General features: G+C 37.0%; 4 protein-coding genes across 4 annotated transcripts; 2 read left to right on the top strand and 2 right to left on the bottom strand.

Annotated features, from left to right (window-relative positions):
- The first annotated feature begins 119 nt into the window (after window positions 1–119).
- On the top strand, window positions 120–1,971 carry LOC8288877 (caffeic acid 3-O-methyltransferase 1). The gene is given in 5 exon segments (XM_015718970.3): window positions 120–571; window positions 574–703; window positions 797–1,107; window positions 1,318–1,382; window positions 1,461–1,971. Coding segments are annotated over 5 exon segments (1,083 nt in total). The 5' UTR covers window positions 120–297; the 3' UTR covers window positions 1,764–1,971.
- Window positions 1,972–2,264: 293 nt separating this feature from the next.
- Window positions 2,265–4,829, bottom strand: LOC8288876 (metal tolerance protein 1). Its single transcript, XM_048374185.1, has 2 exons — window positions 4,641–4,829; window positions 2,265–3,657 (listed from the first exon to the last, which is right to left on the bottom strand). Exon 2 carries the CDS (start codon window positions 3,655–3,657, stop codon window positions 2,425–2,427), a length of 1,233 nt encoding a protein of 410 aa, XP_048230142.1. The 5' UTR covers window positions 4,641–4,829; the 3' UTR covers window positions 2,265–2,424.
- Window positions 4,830–6,186: 1,357 nt separating this feature from the next.
- Window positions 6,187–9,148, bottom strand: LOC8288875 (50S ribosomal protein L11, chloroplastic). The gene is made up of 4 exons (XM_002518896.4): window positions 8,859–9,148; window positions 8,609–8,781; window positions 8,461–8,524; window positions 6,187–6,580 (listed from the first exon to the last, which is right to left on the bottom strand). The coding sequence occupies exons 1-4, from the start codon at window positions 9,076–9,078 to the stop codon at window positions 6,372–6,374; spliced, it is 666 nt and encodes a 221-aa protein (XP_002518942.1). The 5' UTR covers window positions 9,079–9,148; the 3' UTR covers window positions 6,187–6,371.
- Window positions 9,149–16,133: 6,985 nt separating this feature from the next.
- On the top strand, window positions 16,134–16,981 carry LOC8288874 (RING-H2 finger protein ATL54). Its single transcript, XM_048374869.1, has 2 exons — window positions 16,134–16,737; window positions 16,858–16,981. The coding sequence occupies exons 1-2, from the start codon at window positions 16,218–16,220 to the stop codon at window positions 16,884–16,886; spliced, it is 549 nt and encodes a 182-aa protein (XP_048230826.1). The 5' UTR covers window positions 16,134–16,217; the 3' UTR covers window positions 16,887–16,981.
- The last annotated feature ends 385 nt before the right edge of the window (window positions 16,982–17,366 follow it).

The raw sequence follows: 17,366 nt of genomic DNA, 5'->3' as shown, positions 1-17,366 counted from the left end.
ATTTTCTCGTGTGGTCATGATATTCATTTATTTATTTATTCATATTTATAATAAAGTAACTGAATGCAAGGACAAAAAGGAAAATATATATTATATACATATAGATAGGCCAAATAAATAAAATGTCATCACCTGAGCATAAAAGTCATAGGCGTGATAAATTGTACAACCACAGAGCAATTGCATGGTTACAAGTGGAGCAAAATGAGCAGTTGTTCTATTAGATTTTTTTTTCATTGTGATCATCGAATTTCTGTGTTCAAAACAAAAACCTAATTGTACTGCAAGGAAAACCAAATGGCAACCTCTCCCTCTAACAGCATGGAAGAAGAAGAAGAATACCAGCAGAAATATGCCATGCAACTTGTGACTGCATCAGTACTGCCTATGGCCTTGAGAGCGTCGATAGAGCTAGGAGTGTTCGAGATCATAGAGAAAGCTGGCCAGGGGGCCCTGCTCTCCCCTTCATAAATTGCCTTGCAAATTGCTACTCTGGATAACCCAGAGGCACCCTTTGTGCTAGATCGAATCCTCAGCCTTCTCGCTAGCCATTGTATTCTCACTTGCTCTATAGTCAGGGTGGTCAGTTTCATAGGCTATATGGTTTAGCACCTGTGGCCAAATACTTCATTAAGAACCAAGATGGAGGATGGTTGACTCCCTTTCTGATGATGATTCAGGATAAATTCATCATGGATATTTGGTATGATATTTGTGATCCATGGACATCCTTGTCTTTATAGTTGATTAAATTCTCTAGTACAACAGTTGATCCTTTACTGGTATATAACAACAGGTACCATTTAAAAGATGCAGTCGTCGAAGGGGGGATTCCTTTTGACAGGGCACATGGGATAAACGCTATGGAATACATGGGAAAGGATGCAAGATTTTCCCAAATATTCAAGGCTTCCATGAGGGACTTCGACCCTCTACTTATGCAGACAATTCTTGATAAATATGATGGTTTTGTAGGTCTAAAATCCTTGGTGGATGTGGGCGGGGGAGATGGTTCTATCCTTAACATGATCCTTTCCAAGTATCCTTCCATTAAGGGTATCAACTATGATTTGCCTCAGATTATAGAAAAGTCGCCCTCTTATCCAGGTATTAGTTCCAGTTCAGCATCTTGGTGACTTACCTAAATCATAGAATTGATTTTAGTAAACAGAAAACTACTGCACCTCAAATCGTTTATTACAGTTTAAAGGACATGAAGACTATATTCGAACCGGTAAACATTTTAATCAAAATGGTTTTCCTGCTGTTACTCTTAATTCGAGAAAGCGTTTAAATAAATGACAAGACTTTTTTCAGGTATCGAGCATGTTGCAGGAGATATGTTCATGAGCATCCCAAAAGGAGAGGCTATTTTCATGAAGGTTATGTTTGATACAACTGGTGGTTTATTGCTATTGAAAATACACTTATTACTAACCATGTAAATTTGAATGAAGCAGTGGATACTCCATGGCTGGGATGACCTAGACTGCTTAAAACTTTTAAAGAATTGCTATGAAACATTGCCAAGTAACGGGAAAGTGATAGCAGTGGACTTGGTCGTCCCAGCAGCTCCTGGAACTAGTGCTGCGGCGAGGTCCTTGTTACAGTCATATTTATACATGACAAGCATGAACCCGAAGGGACAAGAAAGGACAGAGATGCAATTCCAAAGTCTGGCTAAACAGGCAGGGTTTTCACATGTTCAAGTTGCATGTTATGCTTATACTTTTTCAGTCGTAGAGTTCCATAAAATCATATGACTTTCATATATTCAAGCCCCTCCTAAACAGTAAATGAAACAATTATCTGAATTCCATAGTATAGTTTGAGGAAGCACCTTTAGTGCATTCCTTGTTGTAAGGAGTTGATTACATCCGGACTTCAAAAATGCGATTGTTGAATGCATTGCAAATTCAACAGTTCGAATTTATGTAATATATACCAGACAACTCCCCTGCAATTATTGGACATTCCACTTTTTCCCGTGGCCCCTTTTTCAGCCATCTCTAAGCCCAGTTTGCTCAACACATGACTAATGACTAATAATCAAAGCAGCAAGCACACTCATTCCATCAATTTCATAAACCATGCTGGCAAGTAGCAAGTAGTTTATTTCTCACAGAACCCCATGGAGGCAGGAAAGCTATCTAGCTTTTTGAGGACACCTACGGATCTTATATAATCCACAACGGCTGCCTTGTAATAGAAAATGTCGACAGACAAGGATGAACAAGGTGAACCTTGTGAAAAGACGAGGAGCATTGACAAGAACAAATTTAATGACAATTGATAAGAAAAAGAATCAGACAGTGAAAATTGCTAATACGATTTTTGATAAAATAAAAAGAACTACAAACTAAGTTGTCGTGAAAACTGCAACTCACGTTGAACACATAAAAGTGCAATTTGCAACTGTTCTGCTTATTGGCGCTCTATCTGAATGGTCACATGACTGATGTTGTATTCTCTCCTAATGTAGTCTATTACCTTGTCTAGTACCAAATCAGCATCAGCCTCAGGCTTGATCTTAACATGGCAAGCCAATAAAACCTTCCCAACAGTTATGGCCCAAATGTGCAGTTCATGGATGGCAACCACTTCATCCATCTCACAGAGACCCTTCTCAAGCCTAGTAGCATCAATTTCCCTTGGCGTACTCTCCATCAGAACCTCCAGAATATTTCGCAACATCCTGATTGTTGTGCCTAAGACAATTACTGAGAATACAAGAGTGCATATCAAATCAATAATCTTCCACTCTGGTTTATACCAAATTATTGCCCCACCAATCATCACCCCAACACTCTGTATGGAATCCCCCAATACATGAAGATAAGCCCCTTGTACATTGATGTTCAGATGTTTCTTTTGCTTAGATCCACCTTTCACTGCTTCATCATTTGAGTTCCTAAGCAGAGGCTCAGAATAGTCTGAATCATGTGTATGATGATGCTCATCATTGTGCTCAGAGCTTCCCTCGGGATGATGATGATGCGTAGCTATGGTTATCCCATGGTTATGTGCATGACCATGATCCTCATGACTGTGGCTGTGACCATCACCACCATGGCCATGATCGTGATCATGGCCATGTCCATGTCCATGTCCATGTCCATGACCATGATCATGACCCAATAAGATTGCCATGGCAATATTCACCACTAATCCAAATGCAGAAACAACAAACATAAGAAAACCCTGAACTTCACCTGTTTCATTGATAAGTCTAGCAATGGCTTCATACACCAGGATCCCAGCAAGAAGCCATATCATTTGAATGGAAATCAGTGCGCCAAGTATCTCAATCCTGAAAAACCCATAAGACTGACGTGGAGTTGCCTCCCATCCTGAGGCCCAGAGAGAGAACAAGGAGATTGCAAATGCTGCAACATCTGATAATAGATGAGCTGCATCAGTCAAAATTGCAAGACTGTTGGCTTTGATGCCTCCAGCAACTTCTACACTCATGAAAATAATACAAAGCAGAACTGCAATCAAAAGCTTCCGCATGGAATCTGATCGTTCCTTTGCATCTGTTGAACTGGTTTTAGCATCTGAAAATCCACAAGCTGCTCCCCCACAAATCTTACTTCCACCCAGGCTCTCTCCATGGATTTCAATTATATGACCAGATTCAGAATGTTGCACTTCCATCTGAATTTAAACAACAAAACCTTACATTAGTTTAGTCAAAATCTCACACAAATAGACTACTGTAAGCAGGTCAAATGTAAATTGACCAGGATTATCACATAAGAACCAAGATTCTGAACCTTCCTATATCACTACCAAAAGCTCTAGCCATTCATGTGTACGCTTAAAATTGTTGTAGGTATTTTAAAATATTTAAACTTCTAAGGGATATCTTGTACGAATATCCCGAACAATAAATCAAAGATGGGTTCCAAAATTTGGGCATTCATTTGGCTTAGACTCTAAATCTTCTAAGCATCATTCACCATACAAATTCTTTTGATCAAATACGGCGAGGCACAGTAACAGATGTCACTATGATTAATAAGTTTGGAAACAAATCATTAAAAGTGTTATACAATCATCTCAAGATTTTGTAATGGCTTTCAGAGCGCAGATAATTGTTTCTGACACACTGAAATTCCACAAAGGAAAAAAATATATATTAGAAAGCAATCTAAGCCTAATATTGAATTTACTATCCAGGAAGCAATATCACACGTTTCCTTAAAAGGAAAAAAGGACATCACAAAAAAAGTAAAGCATGCAGGAATTTTCCTAAGCCACAACAGCAAGGAATAAATTGAAAACACTCTCTTGAAAATTCATAACCAGCATTCAGTCATAAACCATAAAACCAAATCCATCACTCAAGGAGACAAACCAGATACCCACAAATACATTCGATGGTAACAAAAAAAAAAAACATAAAGAAATACAAAAAAGAATAAACAAAGATTAAAGATGAGCCACAAGCCGAAACCACCTAAAACACAAAGAAAAGACGTGAAAGAAAAGCTAAAAAAGCAATAAACTTTAGTAAAAGATGCTGACACACCCCAATAAATATCAAAGTTAGAATCCTTATTAGGGATCTCTGGAAAGGTGAAAGAATCCTCAAGTAGATCTAACAACAAAATTAGAAAAAAAAAAAAAAAACGCACCTTGTCATAAAAATCGGATGGATAACAAGGAGAATTATAGCGGTCTATAAATATGCTGCGTTCGTTTGAGGTTCTTTAAAAGACTGTTAATGGATTTCGGTTGTCTCTGATTTTATGCGAGAAATAAAAAAAAATTCGATTTTACATAAAACATACAGATGCAGACAGCTGAAGTCTTATTTGGATTTGCCTTCTTTATTGCCCTCGTTTTATTGATTTTGGTTTTTGTTTGTTAGTTAATTATTGCCATTTTTCATTTTTGCTTTTTACCTCACTAACCCTCTTGGCAGACAGTGATCATTGCAAAATTAAAAAGCGTCAAATGTTTTTAATTATAATCATTTGTTGGGCGTACGAAGAAGAACCAGCATTATTATTTTTGTGTCAATTGGCCCGTTACTAAATTCTACATTAAAATAATCATCATTATTAAAGTTTAATTAAAACTATTTTAAAATTTATCTAAATATAGTTTAATCAGTTTTTTAATGTTTTTATACAAATATTAATAGCTTTATCTTTCAAAATGTTATCAGTACAAAAATTAAAACTAAAATATTAATATTACATAAATACTCGTACTGGAAGTTAATCTAAGAATGAAACGTAGCTTTCTAAATATAAAAAATTAAAGTAATTTTTCATATTATATTTTATCAATAAAAAGCCCACTATATTTGTAGTTTTAGAAAATACTATGATTACTGATTTCATTATAAAAATCGAAACAATTTTCATTCATTAACTTAGATTGCACTGTCTATTAAGTTTTCCATAAATGCAAAAAGAATATTTTTCTTTTGAGAAGAAACGAATGAGAATTAAAATTGCTTATGAAATCAATAAAAATATTATATATATATATATATATATATATATATAATAAAAAAAAGCAAAGGAAGCTTAGCCACAGTAATACGGTCAGATGGGAAAATGTAACGTGGCCTCCACCTTTGATTTTGACCTCTAAACTATTTCCTAAGGTCTGATTCGGTTCGTGATCATTCTTAATCCAGCGTACAACGCTTTATTTTTATTTAATTCGCTTTAATTTCGACCAACTATTTCTCATTCTATTAAAACAAGAGTTTTCTAAAGGTAGCAAAACTATTTCTTATTTTTGCAGAAGAAAATTTCAAAAGATAATCGGTCTCTTATTCAATATTTAAACAATTAGCAGATAAAAATCAATTCTTCATTTATCAATTTCATACCGATACTTTAATTAAAAATAATATATTTATACAAATTAGATAAAAATATAAATAATATTTCACGAACCTCTAGACTTTAAATTCCATTATGTGAGAACTAACTTTTTTTGGAATTTCTTTTTGACCAAGAAAGAAAATGACAAATTTTAACCAAAAAAGTAGTGAGAAGTGAGAAGAAATGCGCATTATCATCAAAGCACATTCTTCAACTTTCTCCAAACCTTATCTCTATTGTTTCTTTCTGGTTTTCCTGCCTAGTTATTATCATCAGCACTGAAGATGAACCAGACAAGACGTCATCATCATATACCAGGCCTCTGATCATCACAAAATAAGGATCAATACTTGGCAGATTGTTTTCCTTTTCCCTTCTTTCCCAATAAAGCTCTAGTCATGAATCACATTATAATCTATATACTCAAGATGACAACTTCGCAGGCAATGAACATCAAAACAAGTCTTCCACTACTATAAAACACTCAAATAGCAAAATCAAAACAACAAAGAATTGACAGGATCACAAGACTTCCTTCTTTTTTGGTTCAAGAACAGGGGGTTCAACATCAATTCCCATGTTAGCAGCAGTACCTGCTATAATTCTCATTGCTGACTCAATTGAGGTGCAATTCAAGTCTGGTAGCTTTTCAGCAGCTATTGCACGCAATTGCTCAATTGTGACTTTACCCACTTTCTCTATTTGTGGATCTTTAGAACCTTTCTCCACTCCTGTTAACAGCATAACAAATAACCATATCAAAATTGAATAGTGATCACTGTAGAGATTCCACATTATTCCAAAAATAAAAAATATAAACTGAAAAGTGCTATAATTTAACCAACTAAGTGTCCAATTCTAATCGTTTTGATTATGGTTGGATCCAAGTCTAATAAAGCTCGATGTTATCACTGCCCATTAATGGGCTCTACACTCTATCCATCATATTCCACATTTCAATTCAATTAATTCAAATTTTCAGTGGTTCGAACCACCTTCTTTATCAATTAATTCAGATAATCAACTGCTCGATCCAGTGTCACAGCCGTGTTAAATAAACTCTAAGTTTCAGGAGGAGAATGTTAAATTTTAATTGACAACTGAGTATTAAAGTCAAGTCTCAGTTACACTTGAGAGAAGTGTTAGAGATCCCATATTGCTAAGTTATTATATATACATGTATAAATACTAAGATCTAACCCACCAATTGACTAGTTGTAGTCATTTCAGTTATGGTCAGATCCCATTACTCTTTGTCATGGAATGTTTACCAAAACTAAGTGCACCAACATGAATGTTAGAAAATCACCAAATAATACAGCAATTGGATTAGGCAGGGTTCAAAACAAAAACAAACTAATAAAAGAAACCTACTTGCATAATGAAGCAGTAATGTAATTTCACAGTAAAAGCAAGATATGTTTGATCCATTTCATGCCCACACTGGGAATAAGTTTCAGACTATAAACTGAGTGCAATCCGCATGATAAGTCACAAGAAGCTAGGATGCATCCCTCCCAGTCCTAAGCATTATTTGGTTGATACATGCTTTAACAGGTTGCAGCTTAGCAAGCATGCATGTTTTCAGATGAATAAACATACAACTAGAGGCAAAAGAATGAATGGGACTATGAAATTCCATATATCTATTCCTCATCGGTGGAGAAGTTGAAAATCACATGTTATGAATCACCAAAATGGAAAAAATTGCGAGGGAAATAATTAATAGATTATCCTTCCACTATGTGCTTCAGCAATAATCTCTTAATATCTTGACCTCAAATTCTGAAATGCACCAGCCTTCATACATCTAACTAAGGGATGTGATTGAAAGCTACTCAAGCACAACACTCCAAAACAAGGAAGAGTCTGGGGCTGCTAGTGGTAAAATCTAACAAAACTTTAAAAGGACCTAACCAAGCTTGTTATACTACCTAATAATAAATAACTAATATATTTTGTATATCTACTATATAAATCCCCTAAAATTCACACATACCACCAGTGCAACATTTTCTCTCAAAAAAGTTACATAAATGCCAGAAGTGATTTTGGATTACAATATTCAATTCAAGCATATTTTGCAAATCAGCTGCATTGCCACAAAATTGGAACTATAAGATCAAGATGGTGCTAGGGAATAGAAACTTAAATGATTTAAGAAGTTTCAGTTGTCCTAGAGACATTCTTGATTATTGATTATTTGCTGTGGGTAAGTGGAAGTAGGCATGAGCATTCATGCAGAGTATCTGAAGAACTTCAGTAGTTGCATCCTTTTAACTATTGGGGTGCCACCTTTCCATGCATATGAAACTTATACAGACAATGGAAACCTAAATATTTAGCAATGACAGGTACGTAGAATACTCCAATATAAAAAAGAATGCAGGAAGAATTTAGTAATAGAGGTGATTATGAGATAGGCAAAGTACACAAGGTTATAGTGCTTTCTAGGTTCTAGCTGTGTTGTCAATTAGTGAACTTGACTAATATAAAGGATAAATCAGAGTAGTACGGCATTCCCAAACAAGTATCAAAACGAATGAATTCTACAGGATGCGAAAATAAATCAAAAAGAGAAGTAGAAAATATGTTACAAAATGAAGAGTACCTGCAGCCTTAAGCAAGAGCACAGAGGCAGGTGGTGTCTTCAAAATGAAAGTGAAGCTTCTATCCTAGGAACACCATAAGAAAGTTATAATAAAAGCAGAAATAAATTATTATTATTTTATTTAAAAAGAGAGAGAGAGAGAACAGACATCATAGACGGTAATTTCAACAGGAATGATATAACCGGCTTTATCAGCAGTTTTAGCATTGTAATCCTTACAGAATGCCATAATGTTTACACCTTTGGCACCAAGTGCTGGCCCCACCGGAGGAGCAGGCGTTGCCTTCCCCGCCTCCAGAGCCAGCTTTATCAATCCTACCGCTGCACCCATTCATACTTTATCAACAATATAATTTAGAAATGGATTTGAAATAAATTCACTTGAAAAAGGAATTTACCTTTCTTTGCCTTGCCAGCTGGCTTAGGAGGAGCCATTGCGATAACTGAGAGACGACGGCGCGGAGTTTGGGAAGTTTTATGGTGAAAGAATTGAAGAGAAGACAAGCTAATTGGGGAAGCTAAAAACGAAGAGGACATCTTAGACTTGTCGTTATTATTGTTAGTATTCCATAAAGAAGAGCTGAGATGACAACATGTCGAGAGAGAAGAGGACGCCATCGTCACAGAGAGAGTGAGAGGGAGAGAGAGCAGATGGAGAAGAAGTAATTTGTGTTCTGGATAAAAATAAAAATAAATATCCAGTCTATCTTCTTTCCAATTTGTTCTGTATAAAGGCCGGGCCTTTATTCACTCTAAAGCCCAAATGTCCGGAAAGGGCATACATTGTTTCTCGCTATTTTCAATAAATAAAACGACACTTCTGGATCTTTCTTGTGCTGCAAAACGATGCCTCGTTTACCAGTTTGAAGTTGTGGCTGAGGGTTAAAAAAATAAATTCAGAATTTATTTTTTTATTTAATTTTAAAAAAAGATCTTATTTCTAAAAGTAATCCTACAATTTGAAAATATATAATATTGCCGCCTCAATACAAAACTGAACCATCCTAATAGCAACAAATTCTGGACCCACGGTTTTGTCTGCCACAGCTCATAATTGAACACACTATTTTATAAATCCCTCCATTATTTTTTCATTAACAACAATATATTGGAGTTGGAAGTCGCGCTCAAGTCATAAAATAATAACCTTCTAAAAACAAACACCGAATTGCATAAATCACCAGAGTGAAATCTCTTCTGGAGATAAAACGAGTCATTCTAAATATACTTCTGTATACTAAAATCTTTTAATTTTAGCCGTTAGATTAAGCAAAATTAACATTTTTATTCATTAAAAATCTGTAGCCAGTTTATACGTCAAATGCAACTGTGTGCTTCTATTGTTGTAAATGGACGTTTTTGAAAAGTATACTAATAAAGACAGTTGGAGGAGGAAGATAAACTTGTAACGCAAAGACCCCCACCATCCTACAGTAATTTGCTGGACCTGTTTTTGTAGCACGCCAGCATAGATTCCCGTCTAAGCCAACCAAAATGGATCATGCAAAAAAAGTAAAAAACAAAAGGTTTAGCTTCTAGAAAAGCGCTTTTTCATTGTATGGAATAAACTTCAATTATACCCTTGAATTTATTGCTCCATCCGAATTTCATCCTTCCTAACCTTTTTGCTATTTAAACCAAATATCTATCGTATAATTTGTCATTCAAACCCATTCTTACGCCCGTTAATGTGTTGCATATTGAAGAAGCTGTTAAAGAAGCCCCAATACCTGTTGAAGATACACCAAAACCATATAGCAACAATGTTCACCAAAGATCGATTGGATATGGCCTCAGAACTCTAGATCATCACAGGTCTATTAGGGAAAAGGGAGCAACAACTCTCTCCTAAGGGAAAAGGTTACTTCTACCTTCCCCTAAGCTAGATTTGAACGTTGGAGTGCAACAAACAACAAGAAATAGCAATAGGACCATTGCATTCAAAACATGTATATAACTAGGATCCTCATGTCTCATGTAATCTCAGAATACACATTTTTTGTAAATGTTCATCATTGATCATAGAAATATAAACACAATTTCTACATGGTATCAGAGCAGGTTTAACCTGTCATCATCTACCTCAACCACAGAAAATCAAAATGGCTCACAATGATATTTCAAAAATAACCAGCATTGTGCTAAAAGGCAACCATAACTACTTTGAGTGGTTTAGGTCAGTATACATCAGTTTGAGCGCAGGAAGAATTTAGGGTTCATCACAGGAACCAAAAACAGACCAACACCCATCAATCCAGGGCAACCAACTAAAGAAGAAACAAAGAAGATTGAGGAATGGCAAATAGCCGATCACATGGTTATGTCTCTCCTCACAAACACAATGGAACCACAGATCTCACGACTGTGCATATTACTAGAATCCTCACAAGCAATTTGGGGAAAAATGAAAAGCCTATACGGCAACGAGAAGAATTATGCTCATATTTTCAATCTAAAGCAAGAGCTTTCACAGATTAAACAAGGAACAAAATCAAACACAAGCTACGCTACAAAAGTTCTAACCAGGTGAGAGGAGTTGCAAAACTACCTCCCACTCACCACAGATCCCGAAGAAATCAGAAAGAGAGCCGAACAAGATTTGGTTTACACTTACCTGGGGGGCTTGGATCCCAGTTATGAAGCTCTACGCTTGCAAATCCTGTTGTCTAACTCCCTCTCGAAGATTGATGCCGTCATAGCCATCTTCCAGCAGGAAGAGACTCGACGCATCACTATGAATGCCTCCAGCCTCGACAACCCTGAAAATCACACTTTTTTCTCACGCCACCTTGACCCCCACGAAGGGCTGCGCATGAAGGGAGCGCCTGCGTCTGTCGACAGATACGACCACTGCCGAAGGCAGGGTCACACCCATGACAGATGCTGGCATCTTCACCCTCAACTGCAGCCTCTTCATGGTCGGGGTGAAGGGAGAAGGGGGGACGCACGCAATAGGGGCGGCGGCGGCGGAGAGCGAAGGGAGAAAGGGGGACGGTTTGGAGGCAGCTGCCTCAGAAACTGGGAAGAAGAAAGAAACACTAGAGGAGACACAAGTCAAGGAAATGGGCAAGTGGGCGACATATGCCCTATAACCGGGTCGGGTCCAACAAAAAGATCCGAGCCCAGTAACTCCTCTCAGTCCGGCCCAAACAGTTGGCCCAGGCCCAAGCCCAACCGACCCGTCGGCCCACTAACGACCCGGCCCAGAAAGCTAGCTCACCACAGATCCAACCCGTTTTGCAGCATCAACCCGACCCAATCATGCTGAAAATTTGCACCTTTCCCAGCTCATTTCTCAGCTCCAATCACTCAAATCGCCAGCCCCACGGGTCAGTTCAGTTTAACTCTCAAAATTATTCTAATTTATTTCACTCTAAAGATTGGATTATTGATTCAGGTGCTACTAACCACATGACATAGGATGCAACAAAACTACAAAATTTTATTCCCATTGAATCTCAACACGTGATCATCGCAAATGGTGACCAAGCCCAAATTTCTGGCTGTGGCACCTCCACCAACTTCCGCAAAAATATTCATGACATATTAGTGTTACCTGATTTTAATTCAAATTTATTATCTGTTAGAAAAATTACCCGTCATTTAAATTGTAATGCTATTTTCTCACCAACTTCAGTAATGTTTCAGGATCGCATCACCGGGAAGATGATTGGTGAGGAATATTTTAAAAATGGCCTTTACTACCTTAGAGACTCCACTACCCATTATCTTGCGTCAACAAGTCCGGTCAATCAAGGGATGTTGATGCATCGGCGATTTGGGCACCCCTCCGATCACATCCTAAACAAACTTTTTTCTTACCACTTAAATTCTGGTTGTTGCGATATTTGTAAATTTTTCAAAACATACCAGATTACCGTTTCCTGTGTCCTCCACTACTTCCACAAATATGTTTGATTTAATTCATTCCGATGTTTGGGGACCTGCCCCCTGTACTTCCTACAATCATTTTCGTTATTTTGTCACATTTATTGATGATTTCTCCCGTCTCACTTAGATATACTTACTAAAAGGCAAAAATGAAGTTTTTTCCTGTTTTAAGAATTTCTTCCATTTCATTCAAACTCAATACAATACCAAAATTAAAATTTTTCGATCCAATAATGGCACTGAATACATTAATAAAAACTTCTCTGATTTCTTCTCCACACAAGGCATTTTACATCAAACCACCTATATTTATACTCCTGAACAGAATGACATTTCTGAATGAAAAAACCGTCATCTTCTTGAAGTTACAAGATCACTTCTTTTTCAAAACAATGTTCCTCATATTTTTTGGTCGGATGCCCTCCTCACAGCTGCCTACCTTATTAACAGATTACCTACTCCCATTTTTAAAAACCTCAGTCCTCTAGAAATTCTTAAGGGCCACAAAATAGAATTGGGTCACATTCGAGTTTTTGGTTGCATTGCCTTTGTTCATATTAGACGATCCCATAAACTTGACAAAAGTTCTGTTAAAACCGTTTTCCTAGGATACTCCTTTGACAAAAGGGGGTACAAGTGCTATGATCCCTCAACTCACAAATCTTATATTTCCCGAGATGTGTCTTTTGATGAAAGTACAACCTACTTCCCCACTAATTCTCACCCCTCGTCTCCCTTATTTCCCGATAACTTTTCCTTTTTTGACAGATCAGATCCCTCTCTCTCAGCCGAAGTGGAGACTCTGAGGGTCCCCTCTGTGGCTACTCCTTCAGGGGGAGGTCGGCCTGTTCCCGCGGCAACTGCTTCAGGGGGGAGAAAATGAACCACAAGTAGAAGAAACAATTGCCCTGCGGAGATCATCTCGACCATCTAAACCTCCTGCTAAACTAAGGGACTATGTGTCCCACTCGGTATTATATCCTATCCATCGCTTTATTAATTATAATTCAGTCTCGAACTCTTATAGGGCATATCTCAACACTCTTTCTTCTCACACTGAACCAAATTCTTTCTATGATGCTAATATCAACCCTAATTAGTGTAAAGCCATGAAAGAAAAACTCCAGGCTCTAGAGAAAAATAAAACCTGGAAGCTTATCACTCTACCACCAAACAAAAGACCAGTTGGTTATAAATTGATGTATAAAATCAAATACAAGCATGATGGTTCAATTGAGAGGTATAAAGCTAAGCTAGTAGCAAAAGGCTTCACTTAGACCTATGGTTGTGATTACCAGGAAACCTTTGCTCCGGTAGCAAAAATGAGCACTGTTCGTATTTTACTATCTGTTGCTACTAACTCAGGCTGGGGATTATTTCAGATGGACGTTAAGAACGTATTTCTGCAAGGATCTCTGGAAGAAGAGGTGTACATGTCTCTCCCTCCAGGTCATAAATTTGCCTTTGACTCCTCCCTGGTATGTAAGTTACAAAAGGCAATCTACGGGTTGAAGCAATCTCCTAGAGCATGGTATCCTAAGCTAAGTCATTTTTTATTAAAAATTGATTTCAACAAATGTACCTCAGATTCGTCCATGTTCGTTAAACACACACACACATACACGATCATTATCTTAGTTTATGTGGATGACATTATTGTAACAGGGAACAATAATGAGAAAATTGAGAAAGTAAAGTAAAAATTAAAAGAGGAATTTAACATTAAGGATCTTGGTTAATTAACTTATTTTCTCGGAATAGAAATGTCAAAATCTCATAAAGGTCTATTTCTGTCTCAAAGAAAGTATGTTCTAGATCTCTTAAAAGAAATAGAAAAAATAGGAGCTAAGCCTATAGATACCCTTATGGAGACCAAAACTAGACTTAACTTAGAGGATGGTGACCCTCTAAGTGACATAGGTCATTACCAGCGCCTAGTAGGAAAATTAATTTACTTAACCGTTACCAGACCTGACATTAGTTATGCTGTGAGTATGATTAGCCAATTTATGCATGCTCCACGTACTCCTCATTTAGATGCGATTGATAGGATCCTAAGATATCTCAAAGGTACTCCAGGACAAGGTATCTGGATGAAAAATAACAATAATGCTATCATTATTATTGGTTTCTCTGATGCAGATTGGGTAGGAAGTTGTGACAGAAAATCGACTTCAGGATTCTGCACATTTGTAGGAGGGAACCTAGTGACATGGAAAAGCAAAAAATAATCAGTAACCGCAAGGTCTAGTGCCGAAGCCGAGTATCTTGCCATGGCATCGACGGCTGGTGAACTCATTTGGATAAAGCAAGTATTGGTTGATATGGGGGTAAAACATGAAGGCTTGATGGAGATGTACTGTGATAACCAAGCAACCAGACACATCGCATCAAACCCAGTCTTTCACGAAAGGACTAAACATATTGAAATTGATTGCCACTTCATAAGAGAGAAAGTCCAATCAGGAGAAATCACAACTCTGTTCATCCAAAGCCACGAACAACTGGCAGACATCTTCACCAAAGCCCTAGACAAAGCCAGTCATGGAAGGCTCCTCAGCAAGATGGGTTCTATCAACTTATTTGAACCCACCTTGAGGGGGAGTATTGAAGAAGCTATTAAATAAGCCCCAATACCTGTTGAAGATACACCAAAACCATATAGCAAAGAATGTTCAACTGGCCAAAGATCGACAGAATAACCAACAGCTGATCGCTGGATATGGCCCTCGAACTCTAGATCATCACAGGCCTATTAGGGAAAAGGGAACAACACCTCTCCCTAAGGGAAAATGCTACTTCTACCTTCTCCTAAGCTAGATTTGAACGTTGGAGTGCAACAACAAATAAGAAATAGCAATAGGACCGTTGCATTCAAAACATGTATATAACTAGGATCCTCATGTCTCATGTAATCTTAGAATACACATTTTTTTGTAAATGTTCATCATTGATCATAGAAATATAAACACAATTTCTACATTGCAGCATGAGGATACCGTCTGCTTCTGGAAGATATAGAAATAAGAGAATAATATAAATGGATGAATTTATTAATCAAGGATTATAAATGAAAAGTTACATAATTAAATTTTTGATATTACTCTATTACAAATTCTTAATTTATTTATTTTTTCTGACTAAGAGATTGGAATTGTGTAATTGTTTTATATATGAATTTGTAGAGATCTATTTTTTAATAAAAAATCATACATCATAATTATAATTATTGAGCAAATATTTTATCTATAAACATAATAATTTTAATTTTTAGATATTCTACTAAATGTCTGAAGTATTAAATTTTATGTAAAAAGACTATAAATTAGGCTATAAATTTATTTTGTTATATTCCTAATTCATCTTTATTTTCTTACTTGCACTTGGCTAATAAAAATCTTTAGTAGCACCAATAATATTATTTGGTCATTAAGTACATAAAAAATAAAAAATAAATCCAATTGCAAAACTTATGGACAAAAAGTAGAAATAAATGATTGTAAAACCATGAAAATAAAGAAGAAACGTGATGCTATTTGAAAAAGAAGTTTTAGAGAATCAGAGATGGGAAGAGTGATTTAAGGAAAAACTTCTGACTCTTTATCCTACAAAAGTATTCCTTTTTTATGATTTTTAATTCATCTTTTGGAAATAACTGAAAATATGGAGATTATTGGGCTAATGCGACAAAAAGGTCAAAAAGGGTTAAATTGGACCCAGAAATAAGTTAAAGGGTCAAATACTACCTTGTTCTCCACTATAAACTCCCAGCTCCTCTTTTCACTTCTTCAAACCCTTTAAGCATCTCTCTCTCTCTCTCTCTCTCTCTCTCTCTCTCTCTCTTACACGATCACAACCAGAGATTAATGGGCTTTCTCTCTGTCTCCGTGAAGATGCCATGCTTTGGCATCAAGTTCTTGGTAGCCTCTATATATTACTTCAAGACTGTGTTCATTGTGGCCCTCACTCATCTGCGTCTGCTCAAGCCACCTCAACAAGCTTATACTAGGGAGGAGGAGGCCAACGATTATGTTCTTGTAATCAATAGGCTGTGCCCCATACCAGTTTCAGTCCCTATTGATGTTCTAACAGCCCTTGTTAAGAAGAGACTTGTAGTCAGAAAATTTAGCAGTATCCTCTCAAGACTGGGGAAGGATGAAGATGAAGTGTGCATGTGCCCTGTCTGCTTAGATTCCATAAACAAAACCCATGAAATCAGAGAGCTTTGCAACTGTGCTCATGTGTTTCATAAAGAGTGCCTGGATACTTGGGTAGATGAGGGACAGGTTACCTGCCCCTTGTGTAGATCCATGCTCTTTCCTGATAACATTTTGACTGCCACGGCTGAAGATCCATGGATTACGCAGAGGAATGCTCTATTTTCTGGTACTGATTCTGATTCTGCAATAGGAGAAAATTGATTACAAATTATATGCATCCGATCCATGTCGGATGGAGAGAAATGCTTTCTTTTTTCTTACTTTTTGGGTGATGATTCTTGATAAGATGACTCTGCCATCTCTTCCACCAAGTAGAAGCATAGGACTGATGTGGTAGCAACTCGGAATCATCTCCACCTCTAATGTAAATAATTTTTTCTTGGATCTAAATATATTTGCCTTAATAGCCATGCATAGTGTAACATTATTCTCTCATTCTCTCTTTACGTGATGACAACTCAACAAAACCTCCCTTGAACTGACATGTCTGGAAAGCATGAAAACGGAAGATTCTAGAGATAGAAAGAGAAACAAACTGATGAAATTCCTGTTGTCATTCCAATTCCAATGCTCGGTGGTGTGCTCCCCCTGATGGAATTATCAAATTCAACTCAGATGCAGCATTCTCTGCAAAGTCGGGGAAAGCGAAGCTTGCTTGTTGGCAGAAACTACAATGGATCTCCTGTGGACGCCGCTGTAAGAAGTTGCACTGTGCTTCTCCTCTCATGGCAGAGGCGTTAGCTCTCAGGGATGCAGTCAGTCGCGCAAAATACCTCAAGTTCCCAAAGATAGTTT

This window comes from Ricinus communis, chromosome 5 (assembly GCF_019578655.1).
Source record: "Ricinus communis isolate WT05 ecotype wild-type chromosome 5, ASM1957865v1, whole genome shotgun sequence".
Taxonomy (NCBI): Eukaryota; Viridiplantae; Streptophyta; class Magnoliopsida; order Malpighiales; family Euphorbiaceae; genus Ricinus; species Ricinus communis.
The sequence above is the reverse complement of the archived record's forward strand: the minus strand, read 5'-3'. Positions and strand labels throughout refer to the sequence as shown.